This window comes from Impatiens glandulifera, chromosome 5 (assembly GCF_907164915.1).
Source record: "Impatiens glandulifera chromosome 5, dImpGla2.1, whole genome shotgun sequence".
Lineage (NCBI taxonomy): Eukaryota > Viridiplantae > Streptophyta > Magnoliopsida > Ericales > Balsaminaceae > Impatiens > Impatiens glandulifera.
In genome coordinates, this window is record NC_061866.1 from 8230820 (window position 1) to 8248180 (window position 17361).

At 33.8% G+C, this 17361-nt stretch overlaps 3 protein-coding genes across 5 annotated transcripts; 1 reads left to right on the forward strand and 2 right to left on the reverse strand.

Moving 5' to 3' along the window:
* Positions 1-518: 518 nt before the first annotated feature.
* On the forward strand, positions 519-2542 carry LOC124938970 (U-box domain-containing protein 16-like). Its single transcript, XM_047479490.1, has one exon. The coding sequence runs from the start codon at positions 530-532 to the stop codon at positions 2540-2542; it is 2013 nt and encodes a 670-aa protein (XP_047335446.1). The 5' UTR covers positions 519-529.
* Positions 2543-2656: 114 nt separating this feature from the next.
* On the reverse strand, positions 2657-3882 carry LOC124938971. The gene is made up of 3 exons (XM_047479491.1): positions 3328-3882; positions 2948-3254; positions 2657-2878 (listed from the first exon to the last, which is right to left on the reverse strand). The coding sequence occupies exons 1-3, from the start codon at positions 3807-3809 to the stop codon at positions 2657-2659; spliced, it is 1011 nt and encodes a 336-aa protein (XP_047335447.1). The 5' UTR covers positions 3810-3882.
* A 4423-nt stretch (positions 3883-8305) lies between these two features.
* Positions 8306-16145, reverse strand: LOC124938674. Of its 3 annotated transcripts, none has more exons than XM_047479159.1 (11): positions 15915-16145; positions 15527-15803; positions 14208-14393; positions 13870-13962; positions 10373-10555; positions 10050-10152; positions 9793-9972; positions 9495-9668; positions 9049-9395; positions 8655-8968; positions 8306-8575 (listed from the first exon to the last, which is right to left on the reverse strand). In XM_047479159.1, exons 2-11 carry the CDS (start codon positions 15761-15763, stop codon positions 8503-8505), a joined length of 1890 nt encoding a protein of 629 aa, XP_047335115.1. In that variant the 5' UTR covers positions 15764-15803; positions 15915-16145; the 3' UTR covers positions 8306-8502. The 3 variants fall into 3 exon arrangements, with proteins under 3 accessions (XP_047335115.1, XP_047335114.1, XP_047335113.1); XM_047479158.1 differs by having other exon boundaries at positions 9052-9407; XM_047479157.1 differs by having other exon boundaries at positions 9049-9407.
* Positions 16146-17361: the final 1216 nt, after the last annotated feature.

A 17361-nucleotide genomic window follows, 5' to 3' on the forward strand; every position in this document is an offset into this window, starting at 1 on the left:
TTTAGAAGTATTTATAGATTATTCTTACAATTTCACATACAAAATATCACAAACTTCAAATAAATACATTGTATATTTAAATCTGTATTATAAACATTTAGTTAATGAACAAATCTTTAAATTAAATTGACACTTAATAAATAAATATTATACTTTAATTTTTCCACAAGCAATATCTTTTGTCCTAATAAAAAAAAAAAGCAAAAACACAAAATCAAGAATCCCAAATATATACGTTATAAACACCTCTCCCTTATCCCATTATAAAATAACATTACATATATAGAAATGGTAAAGGTATTGAAAGTGTTATCCCTATTAGCAATTGACTTTTCTATCCTTACGCCCATAATGATATCATCAATGTTTAATTAATTAATTAATTATTTTATTATCATTAAGAACAAATCCACAATTGACTCTATCTCCCTCCCCTTCTTCATTATATATACAATTTTATTTCCGTCTTCAAAGTTCAAATCCATAACCTCTCTTTCATCATCATCATCATCATCTCCTTCATCAAAACATGACATCCACGTCTTCTCAAATGGCTTTCCCGCCAAGGAAACGCCGGCCATCCGCCGGATCTTTCGTCACACCGAATATCTCCGATAATCATCTCATCCAGTCTCTTCTCATCTTAACTCAAGATATATCATCGCTCGAACCAATTCGTTTTCTTCTGAGGAATAACTTTTCCTCAATTGTTCGTAAAGTGAACCTGTTAACCTTCTTGTTCGAAGATCTTGTCAAGAATCCTTCCGCCTGGTATTCTCCTTCCGCAATTCTATGTTTTCGTGAACTTTACATTCTTCTTCAAAGAATCAAGACGATGATTGAAGATTGTTCTAGTGGAAGCAAGATGTGGTTATTGTTACAGAACGTAACGATTGCTAATACTATTCAAGAGCTCACCGTCGAGATGTTTACTCTTCTTGATATTTTTCCTGTTAAGGAGATGAATATTAATGAAGATGTGTATGAATTAGTAGGTCTGATAAAGAAACAGTGTGGACAGACGAATGCGACTGTGGATCCGATGGATTTGAGTTTGAAGATTGATGTTCTGAACATGCTTGAGATGATTAGAGAAGAGATTATTCCTGATCAATCAAAGCTTTCAGAGATCTTCATCAGATTGAATCTGACAGATTCGAGTAGTTGCAGAGAAGAAATGGAGAATCTAGAAGAAGAAGTTCAGATTCAGACTAATCAGAAATCAAAATCCATCGTCGTTTCTCTAATCGGATTCGTTCGCTACACAAAATGCGTTCTATACGGCGAGTCAACACCACCGCCGCCGCAGAGAAACTCTTTCCGACGCCGGAGGTCGATGGTGGAAGATAACATTCCGACGGATTTCCGATGCCCGATTTCCCTTGACCTAATGACAGATCCAGTGGTTGTTTGTACAGGTCAGACCTATGATCGTGAATCAATAACCGCTTGGATTCAAGCCGGTCACGCCACGTGTCCTAAATCAGGTCAAAACCTGGCCCATTCTAAATTAATACCGAATACAGCTTTGAAAAACTTGATATCAATGTGGTGCCGCCAACAAAGAATTCCATTGGAAAAGGATAAATCAAACGACGTCGTCGTAATGGAAGCTACAAGAATGACGGTTTTATTTCTGGTAAACAAATTAACCGAAAATTCGAATTCATTCGAAACCGCCAATAACATCATCCACGAGCTTCGGAATCTCGCCAAGTCAGATTCGGATAGCCGTAGTTGTATCGTCGACGCCGGAGCATTACCTCTGTTCGTTAAATTCCTACGCTCCGATCATCCAGACGCTGAGGTGAATTCCGTAACCGCAATTCTAAATCTATCGATTCTTGAAGAGAACAGGGAGAAGATAATGAAGACAGACGGAATTCTAGATGGAGTTGTATATTTGTTAAGGAATGGAGCTACCTGGGAGGCGAAAGGGAACGCAGCCGCGACTTTATTCAGCTTGTCAAGCGTACATTCTCACAGGAAACGATTAGGGAGGAAGAAAGGATTGATCTCGGGTTTACTAGAGTTAGCCAGACTAGCCCCTGGTAGTACAAAGAAGGACGCACTAGCTGCTATATTAAGTTTAGCAGGGGAAAAGGAAGCACTTGGGAAATTAGTTCAGAACGGGATTATGGAAGTTACATCAGAGATGATTGAGAAAGGATTACCCGAGGAAGCAGTTATGATTCTGGAGACGATGATTAGAAGAGGAGGAGCTGCTGTTGTCGGGGCTGCATTCATTATGATAAGGAAATTAGCGACGCTGATTAGAAATGGTACAGATAGGTCTAGGGAGAGTGCTGCAGCGACACTGGTGAATATATGTAGGATTGGTGGACCGGAGATGGTTGTGGAGCTTGCTAGTGTGCCCGGGATTGAGAGAATGGTTTGGGAAATGATGGGAATGATGACCGGTAGAGGTAGGAGGAAGGCGGCGTCTTTGTTGAGGATTCTGAGAAAACGTAAAGTTGGTGTGGAAGGAGACTTAAATATCATGCTTCATCCTTCTCTAGTCGCCATGGCTGCAGTCCGGTAGTACATAAAATCTGTAAAGAAATTAATTGTACAATATAACATTGGTTTTGACAAATGATCAATTGAAACCTTCATATTACAATATAATTGAATAATGTGTATGGAATAAGAAGAATCAAAATACAAATTGGAGTATAGTTTGGTATAATACTAATACAAGAAGAAGAAGTAGTATTTGATTAGGTAAAGAGATTTTCTTATGAATGTTTCCAAACCCTTGAGTAAAAGCAGATGGAGAACATTTGAATTCAATTGAGTAAGTAGGCAAATTCCTATTCAGATTTGGTTCTTCAGGAAACTCCATGAATGCTTGTTTGAATTCTCCATTGCTCCAATCCTAAACAATTTCTTTAGGTTAAGAAAACATTCAAAGATTATTATTATATCATCTGAATCAAGTTGTTACCTCTAGTTGTTTTCCTACTGTGACGATTATTGCATCTGGACTAGCGGTGAAGGATAAACGTCCTCGATGAGAATGAACTGGAAATTCGCGTTCATCGACAGGAAGATGAAGACTTATACTGTAGTTATGAGTTGATTCACTTTCTTCATCAATGGAAACCGATTTGTTGTCGTTCCATCTGTGTATACTGAAAACAGATTGAATCTCATGTTGAATCATTTTCTTTGTTGTAGAACTATCTGATATGACTTGAGCTAATTCCTCTGCAATCAGGTTAAGTTCTTGTGCTACTTTGTTAATCTTCAAACTGCAATATAGATGAACAATCAATCAGGCAGTTCCATACACTAATTCATAACTCAATCACGATAAAAACTTACCTGAATGTGCGATACTTGGAGGAACCGATGATCTTCTTTGCGGCTGCATTCTCAAACCGCGGCCATAGAAATTCATCTGAGGAACCGTGACTTAGATAACACTTACGATTTCTTCTTGCGTCAGGAATGAGAAATATGTCATCCGCGTCGTGAAGAACGGATCGGAGCTCTTCTGTGGAAATGCCGTGGCCACTGACACGGAAGATACCGAATTCTGCTGCGGATCTGAGAAGAAGTTTGATAGAATCGTGATTTTGAGAGATGATTGATTGACGATCAACCGCGAGAGGAAGGGAACGGTGGAGGTAGTCAGGGAAGGAGAGATCGGGGATCTTGAGAGTTCGATTGAGGTAATCTGTGAAGAGAGTGTTTGAAGCGGAACGAGAACCTCTAGCGGTGGGAATGGGAGAAGGAGGAGGTACCGTTGATGTGAAGTTGTTTAATGTTAAGTTTTTCCTTGATCGAAATGTAGATGTAGCCATAAGTATTCCGATTTGGAGAATGATGAATTGAGATTATAGTTGGCATAGAAGAAGATTCATGATGATCTGAAGCGGTTAGGTTATACTGTGATGAAATGAGGCGCTTCTGTCACGTCTTGAAGATTTGATGAAGAAGATGATGATCATGGCAACAAATTATGGCCCTGACGTGAAACATGGTTGAGCATTAACAGGAACAAGAAATTAAATTAAGCCCCTGAGATTCTAATCGAAGATCAAATAAACCACTAGTATGCCCCTGAGATTCTAATCGAAGATCAAATAAACCACTAGTATTTCTAAAATATTTAATTTCATCTTAATGAATTAAATACTCTCTGGCAATTCACGTCGAGTTCGGGTTAGTGGGTTGAGGTCTATACTAATATTAATCTTAATGTTTAGTAATTCGGGTTAAAAACTTATTTAAACATGTTTATTTGTAATTTATCGGAACTCGACTTGATTGACTCGATCGACTTGACTCAACCCGATTTATATCATATCTCTATTTCAGATTAAAATAAAATCAATACAAAAGAACAAGATAAATCATAAATCTGTATAAAAATTTATATAAAAGAAAATAAAACAGATTGACGGGTCTATTTTTGGTCATGAGTCGATTGAATTTTGATTTATTTATTAAACATGTTAAACGAGTTCGACTTAGTTTTTTTGTGTTCGATTCATGTTTTCATGTTAGATCAGAAATTGCAGAATCTGTATAGAATTCTATATAGGGTTGAGTAAATTTAAGATTAATCCAATAAGAAGTATTTTTCTTAGGATTCTAGTAATATATTTTGGGTTGAATTAATTTACTTCTGACTTTGATTGAAAAATAAAATAGGAAATTATTTTATTTTGATGAAATGGAATATGCATAAATCAGCTTAGATTGTTTTCTAAATTTGAAAAACTTACTATGAGAATTAAAGATAAAATAAAATTAAAAAGATCCCGGAGATCCACCAAATAGGGAAAAATCAAAAAGGTGATCGAGAGTATCAAAACTAGCATAAAAACCTAATTTATACTACAAATCCTAATGCAACCGGTTTAAATAGAAAGTTATGTTTTCCCATTAATAAAATTCAATTGAAATGACTCTTGTCAATGTATATTTAATCTTTTAGCATTATATTGTTGTTGGACTTGTAAATTGATACTTTATACTTATATATCTTCTCTGACAAAATAGAAGTAATGGTAAAAAAAAACTTGTTCATAAAATAGATGGAAAGTTAGTTGGTGCAAATCGGATTATAATTTTTTTTTGGGTTTTTCAGCAACAACTTCTTTCGTCAACTTTTACGCTTTTTGCTTTTAATTGCAGATAACGCAGATTCACATTCAGACCCGACCCAAACCTGCATATGTTTCCAAATGATCCTAATTGGCCCAATTTGAAAATACTTTTTGTTTTTGTTTCTATATCTAATCAAATTGGAGGGATCCATATTATAAAGCTTAGTTTCTTTGATTCCTGGATTGATTTGAAAATGACAATTTTTTCATTGATGTTAAACTAAGCTTGTTTTTTTCTCCAAAGTTTGTACTTGTTTGTTTGTGAGGGAGTTGTAAACATTAATGTTACATTTATGTCCATATTCTTTTAATAGGGAGCCTGTTATGCAAAATAATCTATATACAAAGGCCTAGTACTTAAAAATACAAATACAATATGTTCGGGTCCTCGTGACTTTCGCATCGTTCATATGTCACGAAGTTTAATTATGTTACCTCTAATGTATTAGAACATATTCAGAAATTAGAGTTTGGAGTTTGAACTTTTAAAATTATGTTTAGATTTAAAAGGATTCAGTTTGTAAATATATATTTTTTCTTTTGTAGAACTTTTAAGTAATAATTTTTTTTTTTTATAGAATAAGTTATTAGCTTGACAGTAGTCTCTTAATATAACCGTGAAAATAGTTTTTAATTTATCTATTGATCCAATTTACCGACTAAGTTGTATTTATAAACGTTATAAAATATATACAACTTTAATAAACAAAACAAAAAAGTTAGCGAGATAATGATTTGCTATTCCATTCATCACCTAAAACTCTTATGCAAGAAAATGGACTTGTGACTTCTAAGTAATAACTTATGAGCTCGGATAATAAATCTCAAAACGAGACACAAATATAAATTGACCATGCCGAGTGTTGCTAAAGGGTCTAAGTTATGGTGTAAAAAGCTCACAAAGGTAATGATTAGTTTAAATGTTATTTGTAACTGTAAGGAGACTTATATTACAATACTAATCACTTTACATTATTTTGTGACAAAGTTCAACAAGAATCTAAAATTTCTCGGAATAAGTTTATACAAGAATCCACACACGTGGAGTTTTGGATCAGATATGAGAATGAGCATGTGACAGCGCTACCTACTACACCATAGTTGTACGATACTTCAGCACCTACACCATCGTCTGCGCACCACAATATTCTATCGCTACAGATAGGTCTAGATTATGTCATATTAGACATTTCGAAAACTCAATGCACTGATTTGATTATTAATGCAAGTTATAGAAGACATTGATTCATATGAGGAGTTTTCTCCATATTTAAAGTGAGTTATTTATAATGATTCTGATAAGTAGATAATTCAAATATGAGATTGAATCTCTTCACAAGATTAATGGTACATTAAACCCGTAAAAACTAAATGTAGGCAAGAGGTTATTTGTTCTAAATAGGTGTATTAGACAAAAGAATGTACATATCAAATTGAAGATGCAAGTTTAAAGTGAGACCAATTGCAAAATGTTTGATTTCAGGGATTTATTTTATTAATACATTTTTTCAGGTTATCAATTATATTTTGATTATTATTTGGCATGGGGATGGTGCAAAATTTGGAACTGCACATTTATCTAAGTAAATCTCTACATGGTTTAACAATAGTCAAGACATTGATATTAAATATTAGACTTTTGTGTGACCATTAATGACTCAAGGAGAAGTGATTTTTGATAGTTACTCTATATTTTAGAGTGGATAAAAATGAATTGTTTGTTTCTATAAAAAAATGTTAAATATTCAACATTATGAGATTTCGAACAAATTTTTTCCAATTAAAATACATAATAAATAACGGACATTCTGGCTACGTCATGAAGTAGAGTCGCATTTCCTTTGATTGATTATGCTTCGGCCAAAGTTATTGTTCTCCTTCAAAGAATCAACCATGTTTATGTGTTTGGGAGTAAACATATGTAAGTTTGTGGCTTGGCTCCCTAAAGAAAAATTCATGTTCTAAAATGTGTTGCTTGTAGTAGTACTAATCTTCTTAATTATCCACATATCCAGATTATGTTGCTAATTGTAATCTTTGGACATCTTGCTAAAATGTCACACTAATACTTATTATGTTGCAATTTCAGTTGCAAATCAAATCCTTCAACAATTGTGTGTACTTGAGGTTGTTATATTTGGTAAATTGTTCATAAGCTTTTATAATTTTTTATTTATTAGAATTCAACATTATATGTTTATGCTGGTAGGATATTGAAATTTGAAGTTGAATTTTGAATGAGAGTGATTAAAAATTGTCTACAAATAACTTTGAGATGATATTTTGCATCTAACTTTGCAAATTTATAATAATATGATCCTCTTACATTCTTACTTAATAGGCTAGAAGTTTTGAATTGTATCATATAAGTTTGAACTAGCACAAGACTTCCTTGTTTTGACATTATATTTATTTTATAACTAATTTGTCACATCTTTATGATAATTATATTTAAAAAAATTGTTTCGTTTTTTCGCAACTTTCTCACTCCAATACATACATTTGTGATTTCAATCTATATATGCAGTCACAATGATTTCAACCCTGAAGGTCAAACCTCGTTCCATTCAACATTTCCAAATAATTGGGTCTACCCAAAGTCGCGAGAGGTTGAATGGAACATGATTCAGCCATTATAAGTTGAAAATGAAATCGTGCAATAGCCTACAAGGAGTTAAAATGTATGTGAGGAGGGGAAGTTGAATTGAATAAACAATTTCATTTTTTTTAATTTAAAAAATGTCACATAAAAGTAAAGAGTCGAATATTAAAACTATGATAATTCGAACATCATTTAGTAAAAATTATACAAATTAAAACCTCGTATAGGCGTCTCAGTCATCACCCATAATTTAGACATGTAAAACTCTCTAAAACAAATATATACATGATTAGATGGTAAACTCCCTAAAACAATATAAAATCATGATTAGCTCATAATTTGGACATGCTTATAAGTAACTAAAATGAATGATGAAATCTAGAATTAACCTAATCAAGTAGCTAGAGGTCTATATCAAACCATAACAACCCCAACCTTTTGCAGAAGTGACTAACCAACAGCCTAGGTACATGCATAGCTTAAGCAATCACAAAATATCTGTTGGTCCAATGGCAAACAAACTATCAAGAATAAATACCTTAACAAATGATTTAAATGACAAAACCATCAAAGCATAAAAATCTATTCTCAAAATTTTTCTATAGATTAAATGATAAAATTCAATAAACATTCAACAAAACCCTATAATTTAATGTAAACATCCTATACATTAACAGTTGTATAAGAAGACAATGCTACTATTGAAATAAATGGACACAACTTTCCTGTCCCCAAGTATAATAGTACACAGAAAAATACTATTCCCTCCTTTTTCTTCACTCACATGGACAAGGGTGGGAAGTCATCGTCATTCTTCAGACGGTATGATGACGATGACGATGACTCTGCGAGCCTATTAAAGTGAAAACATTCGAAAAAACTTAAAATACCATTTGATAAAAGTAATACCCATATTAAGGAATTGGCATTACCTATCCTGCCTCCTAATAACCGGCCTCAACTGAGGCGAATCTTGGCCTCTAGGGGATGATTGGGGTCCAGCATGTGCAATCTGTGGTCTTGGCTGCCATATTCCCTGTTGAACAAACCCAACTGGACCTTGTGGATATACAGCGTTCATGTGAGGATAAACTTGTGCATCAGATATGGTGTGTCCATAGCGGCTAGAACTATGCACTGCAAAGTTACCCCTCTCGTGAAAATTTGGCTCTACATGAACATTCTGAGCAAACCTTGCATGTCCTTGAGGATGTCTTCCATTTCCAGGGATATATGGAGGTCCGTTCTGCAAAATACAGCCATATAAATGACCTAGTACATAAAAAACAAAACAAACAAATTATATATAAAATAAAATTAGTGTACCACATTTGGAAAATATGTTCCAGTTCCTCGTGACTTTGGCATCATCTCCTCCACGAGGAAGGTTGTGCCTGGTGGTACTAGCATAGGATTGGCTCGGTAGAGGGCATTTCTTGGAACAGCCATATTTTGACTCATCTCGTAGAACTCTGGTCGAAAAGGGATGTGAGTAACAACATCACGTGGCCCACCCCGGCTATGTAACCGAGATATAGGCACAAGCATAACCGGACCAGTTTGGGCTGACTCGCAGCACCAGCGAGCAAAGTTCAAACTTTTGAACTGGCTTTCGATGTCCCCACTAAGATTTGAAAACCCAAGTGAGTTGTTCCTCACTTCATCATCACCATCTGTAATAAAATCTATTTCCATTAGAGATGCTATTAGCTGTTCATTGATAGGTCTTTCCACTTTGAGAAATCCACAATACTAGGAAAGTAAATCGTTACCTGATATGCTCGCCGAATCTTGAGCATCCAGTCTCAATCCGGTCCCATGCCTTCCCAAAGTAGTTGAGAAGAAATTGCTCATTTCTTCGGCTATGTTGGCCTGTTGGCCAGAAAGAATGCGACCAAGTGTTTTGGCCCCATGTGTGAAGGCACATTGGATTCTGAAGAAATTCCCTGTTAACAATGGACATGTGACTGATTATCTGGTTGCAAAAAAACAAAAGAAAAAGACAATAAGAAGAAGAAACGACAGACAAAACAGTATAGAGGATGAAGTGGGGTGTCTCTTAGTCTCTACCTTTGCTAATGCTTCGGCCAAGGTTATTATTTTCCTTTAACGGATCCACTATGTTCATATGCTTCCTGGGAAACATACGTGCATTTTGGTTCCCTAAAGGAATAATTGATGTGCCAAAGATTTGCTTGACAATATCATCACTTAATAGTACTTCATCTACGCCATTCTCGGGTTTCTCAGCTACATAATAGGAACAAATGACAATTAAGCAACAAATATGAGATATGATATTTTTATATGGTAGAAATGTTACATACCAATGATTTGGGGAAACGACGACAAGCGGGCAGGGCCAAATAAACTAACGCAGTAATGCTCCCAGTCGAATTTGGAGAAATAGTCCAGAAATTTGTATAGGACCTAAGAATGAGCAGTTCAAATGTTAAAGATTTGTTCTGCAACAAATATACTAGGGTTACAGTAGTAACTAGTTAAAAGGGTAGTATTGTATTTCGTGGAGAGATTCATATCATTCATAACTCGTTACTTCCTAATATAATATCTCTACTATTATATCTAACTTCCTTCCTCTACTAATTCTAGCACATTACATATTTCGACATAGATATAAAAAACTCACAGACAGAGGTCCATCCAGTGTGGAATGGAAGTGATGGAATATATAGAGAACCAGGGTCTCCAAGGCATATGTTGATATAAGTCCATGATGTGCCCCTAGAACACGACTTTCATGGAAGCACCATGCTTTAATCAATATAATGCTTCGTTTAAACAGATGGTCTTTTCCAATAAAGCGATCTATCTGCAGGCAAATAAAAAATGATGTTAAATATTGTGTTTGTTCTTAGAATTTACATTATTAATGATCAGATATAGAAAATATATACCTCATACATAATTAAAATCTTGATAAAAGAATTCCAATTAGGAAGGGGAAAAGAAATGGATCTCATGGAAAGGAAAGAAAAGACACATAACATGCATATATTTACACACTACGTATTAGACTCTAATCAATACACGCTAATAACTGCTATAACTACCTAGACTTATTTACTACCTATACCATAAAAAAGTATTATTACATTAATTATATTTTATCAACCTTTTACACATAGTACTTCAATACGCATATCATTACTTCCCAAATAGAAATATTGACCCCAAGGATTGGTACAAAGCACGCATGTAAAGTCTTGGTATCTTTAAATCTTATCGTCCAACACTAATTGTAAGAAATTTGTAAATATCGTTGAAAATTTCGGTTGAACCAAATTGCATTGTATCATATGACCTTGTTACACAATGATGATGGTCCTATAGTTTGACGTGTGACCAATTGGAAGAATTGGGTGAACATTTTATTCATTGTCACTACAAATTTGACATGTCTTCAATAAATGTATTAGGCATGTCATTGAAGAGTTCTTATGTTCTCCTTGATATTTAAACATGTACTCAACATTGTTTGACATTCATCGCATAATGGCGAAAAAAAAGTTGATCTTATTTGACGGTAATAACATATCATTGCCATATGCTCCTTCCATTTCAACAGATGCCACATGAACCTTCATAGCGCGTGGAGTTGCAACTTGTGCAAGAAAAATGCTTCATTCAAGAATTCATGCCCTAACATCGCCTTCAAATCTTGGGATTATCGTAGTAGCCAAACTTACTTGAGCACATAGTTCTTCAAGAATCAAATTCATTTTGGAAGATATAAGAGATGATTGACTAGAACGAGGAAAATGGCTATGATACCACTTGAAGCAAGAGTTGTTTCTTCAACATTGTTTGAAATTCATCATATAATAGCGGGAAAGAGGTTGATCTTATTCAACGGTGATTAACATAGCATTCCCAAGTCTCTCCTTCCATTACGCAAAATGCCACATGAACCTTCATTGCACGTGGAGTTGCATCTTGCGCAAGAAAAGGAAGTAATGTCCTATCATCGTCGCCTTCAAATCTTGGGATTATTGTAGAAGCCAAATTGATTTGAACACATAATACAAGAGTCAAAATCATTTTGGAGGGTATAAGAAATGATTGATGGGCACAAGGAAAACGACTCGGATACAACTTGATGCATGATTAATTTTCTTGATACAAGAATTGTTCCTCTAAGAAACTCATCCCATAATAGAGGAAAAAAAGTTGATCTTCAACAAAGGTAATTAACTATCGTTGCCATGTGCCTCTCCTTCCGGCAAATTCCACATGAACTTTCATAGCGCGTGGAGTTACATCTTGTGCAAGAAAAGGATTCATTCAAGAAGTTATGCCCTCACATAGCGCGTGGAGTTACAACTTGATGCATGATGAATTTTCTTCATACAAGAATTCCTCCAAGAAACTCATCCCATAATAGAGGAAAAGAAGTTGATCTTCAATAAAGGTAATTAACTATCATTGACATGTGTCTCTCCTTCCGGCAAATTCCACATGAACTTTCATAGCGCGTGGAGTTACATCTTGTGCAAGAAAATGCTTCATTCAAGAAGTTATGCCCTCACAATCACCTTCCAATATGAGATTATGTGAAAAAAGTGAGAAAATCTTTCATTCATCCACAATAAATGCGAAAGTTGCAATAAATGCGAAAGTTGCATCTATCGCGGGATATCAAATCATTACAAAGCAAGATATGACCTTATTTGTCATAAATAGTCAAAAATACATGCGGAAAGAATTCCAACAAAAAAACTCAAACCACTAATATAGGAGTTGAGATCGACATGGAGCCCAACTTTTTCTCAGCATGTACATGTTTTAACCTTGCCTGCCCCTCATTGTTCACGCAGAAGCATCCATGTCTCTCTTCAACAAAGGTAATTCACTATCATTGCCATGTGTCTCTCCTTCCAGCAAATTCCACATGAACTTTCATAGCGCGTGGAGTTACATCTCGTGCAAGAAAATGCTTCATTCAAGAAGTTATGCCCTCACAATCACCTTCCAATATGTGATTATGTGAAAAAAGTGAATATCTTTCATTCATCCACGATAAATGCGAAAGTTGCATATATCGCAGGATATCAAGAGCCCAACTTCTTCTCAGCATGTACATGTTCTAACCTTGCCTGCCCCTCATTGTTCACGCAGAAGCATGCATGTCTCTCTTTCAAGTATTTATTTTTCTTTTATTCGTTTGTTTTTCCTCAACGCATCTAACTACATCTTGAAACTCTTCTTCTTAACAGGTGATCGCCTCATCAATGGCTTCCTCGTGCCGGATGGTCTCATCTTCGCCCATGTTTCATAATCAAGGATCTCATCGCCAATAGTTCCCCCTCCGGGAGAATATGTTTCACAGACTCATCAATATTTTGTGGCTGATGGGAGAGAATTGGAGGGTGTTTGCCTCGAACCTATCATTGTCGATTGATGTAGGCGTCGTTGTCCTTCAATTCCTCCTCATAGTGGGAGGGATGATTGGTGATATCACCTTCTATTCAAATCTTGGGATTATATGTAGTGGCCAAATTGAACAGAGCTCTTCAAGTGTAAAATTCATTTTGGAGGGTATAAGAGATGATCGACGAGCACGAAGAAAAAAGACTCTAAAACCACTTGATGCGGAACTATATTTATGGATAGAAGATTTCCAAATAGGAAAGGGGGAGGAGAAGAATCTCATGGAAAGAAGATAGAAGACAAGAATTGTTTTAGAAGAGAAGTTCAATTCATACTTTCAATATAACATGCACATATTATACTACTACATATAACTACCTCTAATTACTAACTACCTATTAATTTCTATACATTAATAATTACTAGCCTATTACATATATCACTTCAATACACATACATATCAATAACTTCCTAGGCTCATGAAATGTCAAAAGTTAAACTATACGCAGATTCTCTTTCTGCTACTTATGACGTATTACAACATAAATCGAAATTGAATACTAAGAGCATTTAATTTTATAAAGTTGAGCAAACAAGATTGAAAAGTGACTTAACATGGAAATAATCACCATGATATACAAGATTGCACAAACTTATGACCCTCCAGTACATACATGAAAGACCAGTAGGTGTAGGAGTCTAGTGTATGTATTAAGCAGATAAATGTGTAAATTTAACCATCTAAAGATATTTTACCTGCTCCAAGAAACATAGTGTGTAAAGCCCTCCTAGCTGGTTGAATGAGATGTCCACTACAATATTTTGAATAATACATTTTACCAGCTTAACCTGGAAATATGGATAAAAACTTATAAAGACAAATGCATCCGTAACCAAATATGTTGGAATACGATAAAAGAAAGAAAAATTGAAAGGAAACGAGCATTTACCTAATAGCTTTTACATTTCTTTTAGTTATGACATAATCATGCATTTTGCATCTACTTATAATAATAAATAGCTCTCTAATACTTTTTATATAATCTTGACTGATACTATTTGTTCAATAATTATCTTTATTGAAAGGGGTATACCTCAGCTGGAATCAACTGGACATCTTTCACACAAAATTCTGCAGCATCACTTTGAGCTTCTCGCTCCAGTACAGCAACCATGTTAGACACCAAGATATCATCGCTGCTTGTGCCACAGAAAGCTGACAGATCAATATCACCATCCGGCAGATATGTCTTAAGAGGTACAGATCCAAAAGGAAACACCTGTAAGTAAATAGTTCAAATGAGAAACATATCTAAATCTGTACAAGTTGAAAAGACAATTCAATACTAGTTGACGTACTACTCAAATGGAAAGAAGGTTCGATATCAAAATGAATTGAATTCTCCTGTTTAGGAAACAGTTTTAAGTTTTTTACAGAAACACTAGCTCGAAAAGAAATGGAAATGGAAATTAGTATGGATGTTAATAACACAAAAGCAGGAAAAAAAAAAAACAATTGAGAAAGAAACTTTACCCTGTATTCCTGTTCTCAATGAATTTGAAGAGGAAGAAGATACTAGATTGTGATAAAGAATTCAGAAAGTATGGTGATATATGCTAGCAGGAAAAAAATATAAGGATGATATTAGGTCTCCTATCACGACAATTACTGCTATTTTAATCTGGTCTTAGGACTTCTAGCCTTTATGAGTCCTTCAGTTCCTTCTATTGAAGAAACTAAATAAAGACAATATTAAGAGAAACTTATGTATTCTTTTTGGAAGAATAAGCATCTTCTTTCATGTATAGAAATCATTTTAAGCGTCGATATATATATTTTCTAATTAGCAGTGACCTAAACTAGCAAAGGGTTAGAGCGTAATGTGCATTAATAGATTGCTCAGCTATAACTTTGAAATTAATAATGATACACTTGTACCCAATACTATGATTCAATAAAAAAAACTAAATTGTGTGTAATCTTATCTTTTGTTTGTCGTGTTTCTACTTACATTTCACACCATGCATACCATCCTTAACATGAATAGACAAAAATGTTGGAGGATTTGGAACAACTGAACAGGGATGCTAGTGAATTCTGAATAACAGTAAGTTTTTTACACTCATAGCAGCAATCTCAAGTTAATCTTAAAAGAGTACAACAATATGAGACACAATTCAAGGCTTCAGGGTTACAGTAACTCTGGTTGTTCCCCCCTTAACAAAGTGTGTCAATGAAAATTCAAAAAGAAAAAACAGATGTATAGACATCTACATTGATGCATGTAGGAAGGGGTTCTAAAAAAACATTACAGTCAAAATGAACAACATGATCAATCAATCTATGAAAGAAACAGGTACAAAAGGTCAGTATACAACAGATATACAGCAAAATAACTAGAGAATCAATCACCTTGCAGCTATGAGTCCCTGTAATCAACTTATGAATGTAATTGATTATACTCTTTCTCTTTTCCTCTGACGAAAAAGTGGGCTGAACCAGAGACATAATTTGTAAAGCAGATAGCTCTGCTTGAACCCATTTCTCTTCCCCGATAGATGAAAGGGTGGGATTGGATTGAGAAGCTGATGTCGACGCAGAACTTTCATTAACAGAATCGGCGCTCCCCGGCTCTCTTAGATCGCCCATATCGCACCAAATTTTTGTATCCTAACGCCGTAGCTACAGCCTACAAGATCAGATGATTGATTCAGTTCCCTTTCATTTATCTTTCGTGATTGAATAAGTTTGTAAAAGAGCGCGATTTGCAAAAGTTTTTAACAGACGAATGAATTCTTACCAAAGGGTAATGAGAAGCTACAATCTTTCAATCTTTGAATGAAAAATTTAGTACTTTTGCTTGTGGGTATCGATTGAAACGCTAGTTTCAGCAGCAGAAATGCTTGTTTCTTCTTCTTCTTCTACTTCCCTCGCTCAAATGCACGCAGACATAAACAGTCTCTCTCTCTCTCTCTCTCTCTAACTTTTCTCTTTTATATGCAGACGGCGAACATGAATCTAAATTTCTCTCTTTCTCCTTACGAACTGGTTTGACACTTGGACTCACTCTGCTATCTACGGCTTTGATTTTTGGAAAAATATTTTACATTAAATTAAAATTAATAACTTTTTCAATTATAAAATATTATTTTATGAATAATTTGGACTATAATTTATACATCATTTAGAAAAAAAGGTAATTTTGTCATAAAAGTAATTATAAAGGTGATTATAGTGATTTGAGATTTAATTATTGTGGTTAAGAGATTTAATGGTAATTAACTCATTATTTTAATTCCATCTTCAATAAAAAAATGTCTAATTTTACTCAATTTTACCATCTCAAACAAAATTAAGATTATTTAAATAGTTTTAAAATTATTATTTTAATACTTTATCAAATAAAAATAAAATAAAATAAAAGTCATATTATAAAAGTTGTGTTTATACTAAAGAACATTTGTGATGTAAATCAATTCAACTACCAATATTATAATATTTACTTTTACATAAATGATAAAAATGTTTTTTTATTATTTTATTTTTTATTAATTCAAAATTATATTATTTTTTATTGATGAGTGCATTTATGTTTGGGTTGCTTTGTAGGTGTTCTTTTAATAAAGTATTTTTTATGTTTAAAAAATATTATAATATAGTTGAACAAAATAAAAAATTGTATTGTTAATTGATGTTGAGATTTCTTTTTATTTTTTAAACTACATGAAAAAAAATAGAGATTTAAATAACCAATAAAATAAATGAAGCTTGCTTTTTTAACTATGATTGCCGCATTTTTTTAATTTGTCCATTTGCCCATTTTTATTAATTTTTATTTTTTTTTTGTCTACTTACGTCGATTAAACCATACATAGATTAAAATATTGTCATTTGAAATTGTTTTCGTTTTTATGCTGCATTTTCGAGAATGTTTACTTTCAAACTTGTGTTTTTTCTTTTTTTCCCAATTAATAAATTGAATTACAATCACAATGATAAATGGTATGATTTTGAACTTTTCTTGGTTATAAATTTTTTTTTGATGTGTCTATATTTCTACCATTGAAGTTTTCCAGTCAATAATTTTATGTTATATAGGAATGATTCCTCCAATATCTATATAGTCTTTAAGCTTTCATTACATAAAAGTTCTTATTAAATATGTAATTTGGTAGCAGTTCATATATAAAATAAATGATTTATAACTGTCTATGGGAGACTCATGTTTTTTAATTTTCCTAACTAGT

Excerpts from the sequence above, each read along its gene's own strand:
- LOC124938970 (XM_047479490.1), top strand. The coding sequence starts at position 530 with ATGACATCCACGTCTTCTCAAATGGCTTTCCCGCCAAGGAAACGCCGG.
- LOC124938674 (XM_047479157.1), bottom strand. The coding sequence starts at position 15,763 with ATGGGCGATCTAAGAGAGCCGGGGAGCGCCGATTCTGTTAATGAAAGT. Across the intron at positions 13,963-14,207 it reads TCCAGTTGATTCCAGCTGAG|GTTAAGCTGGTAAAATGTAT; the intron begins GTATACCCCTTT and ends CCATATTTCCAG. Across the intron at positions 9,669-9,792 it reads TGGCCGAAGCATTAGCAAAG|GGAATTTCTTCAGAATCCAA; the intron begins GTAGAGACTAAG and ends CATTGTTAACAG.
- LOC124938971 (XM_047479491.1), bottom strand. The coding sequence starts at position 3,809 with ATGGCTACATCTACATTTCGATCAAGGAAAAACTTAACATTAAACAAC. Across the intron at positions 3,255-3,327 it reads TCCAAGTATCGCACATTCAG|TTTGAAGATTAACAAAGTAG; the intron begins GTAAGTTTTTAT and ends TCTATATTGCAG. Across the intron at positions 2,879-2,947 it reads CAGTAGGAAAACAACTAGAG|GATTGGAGCAATGGAGAATT; the intron begins GTAACAACTTGA and ends GAAATTGTTTAG.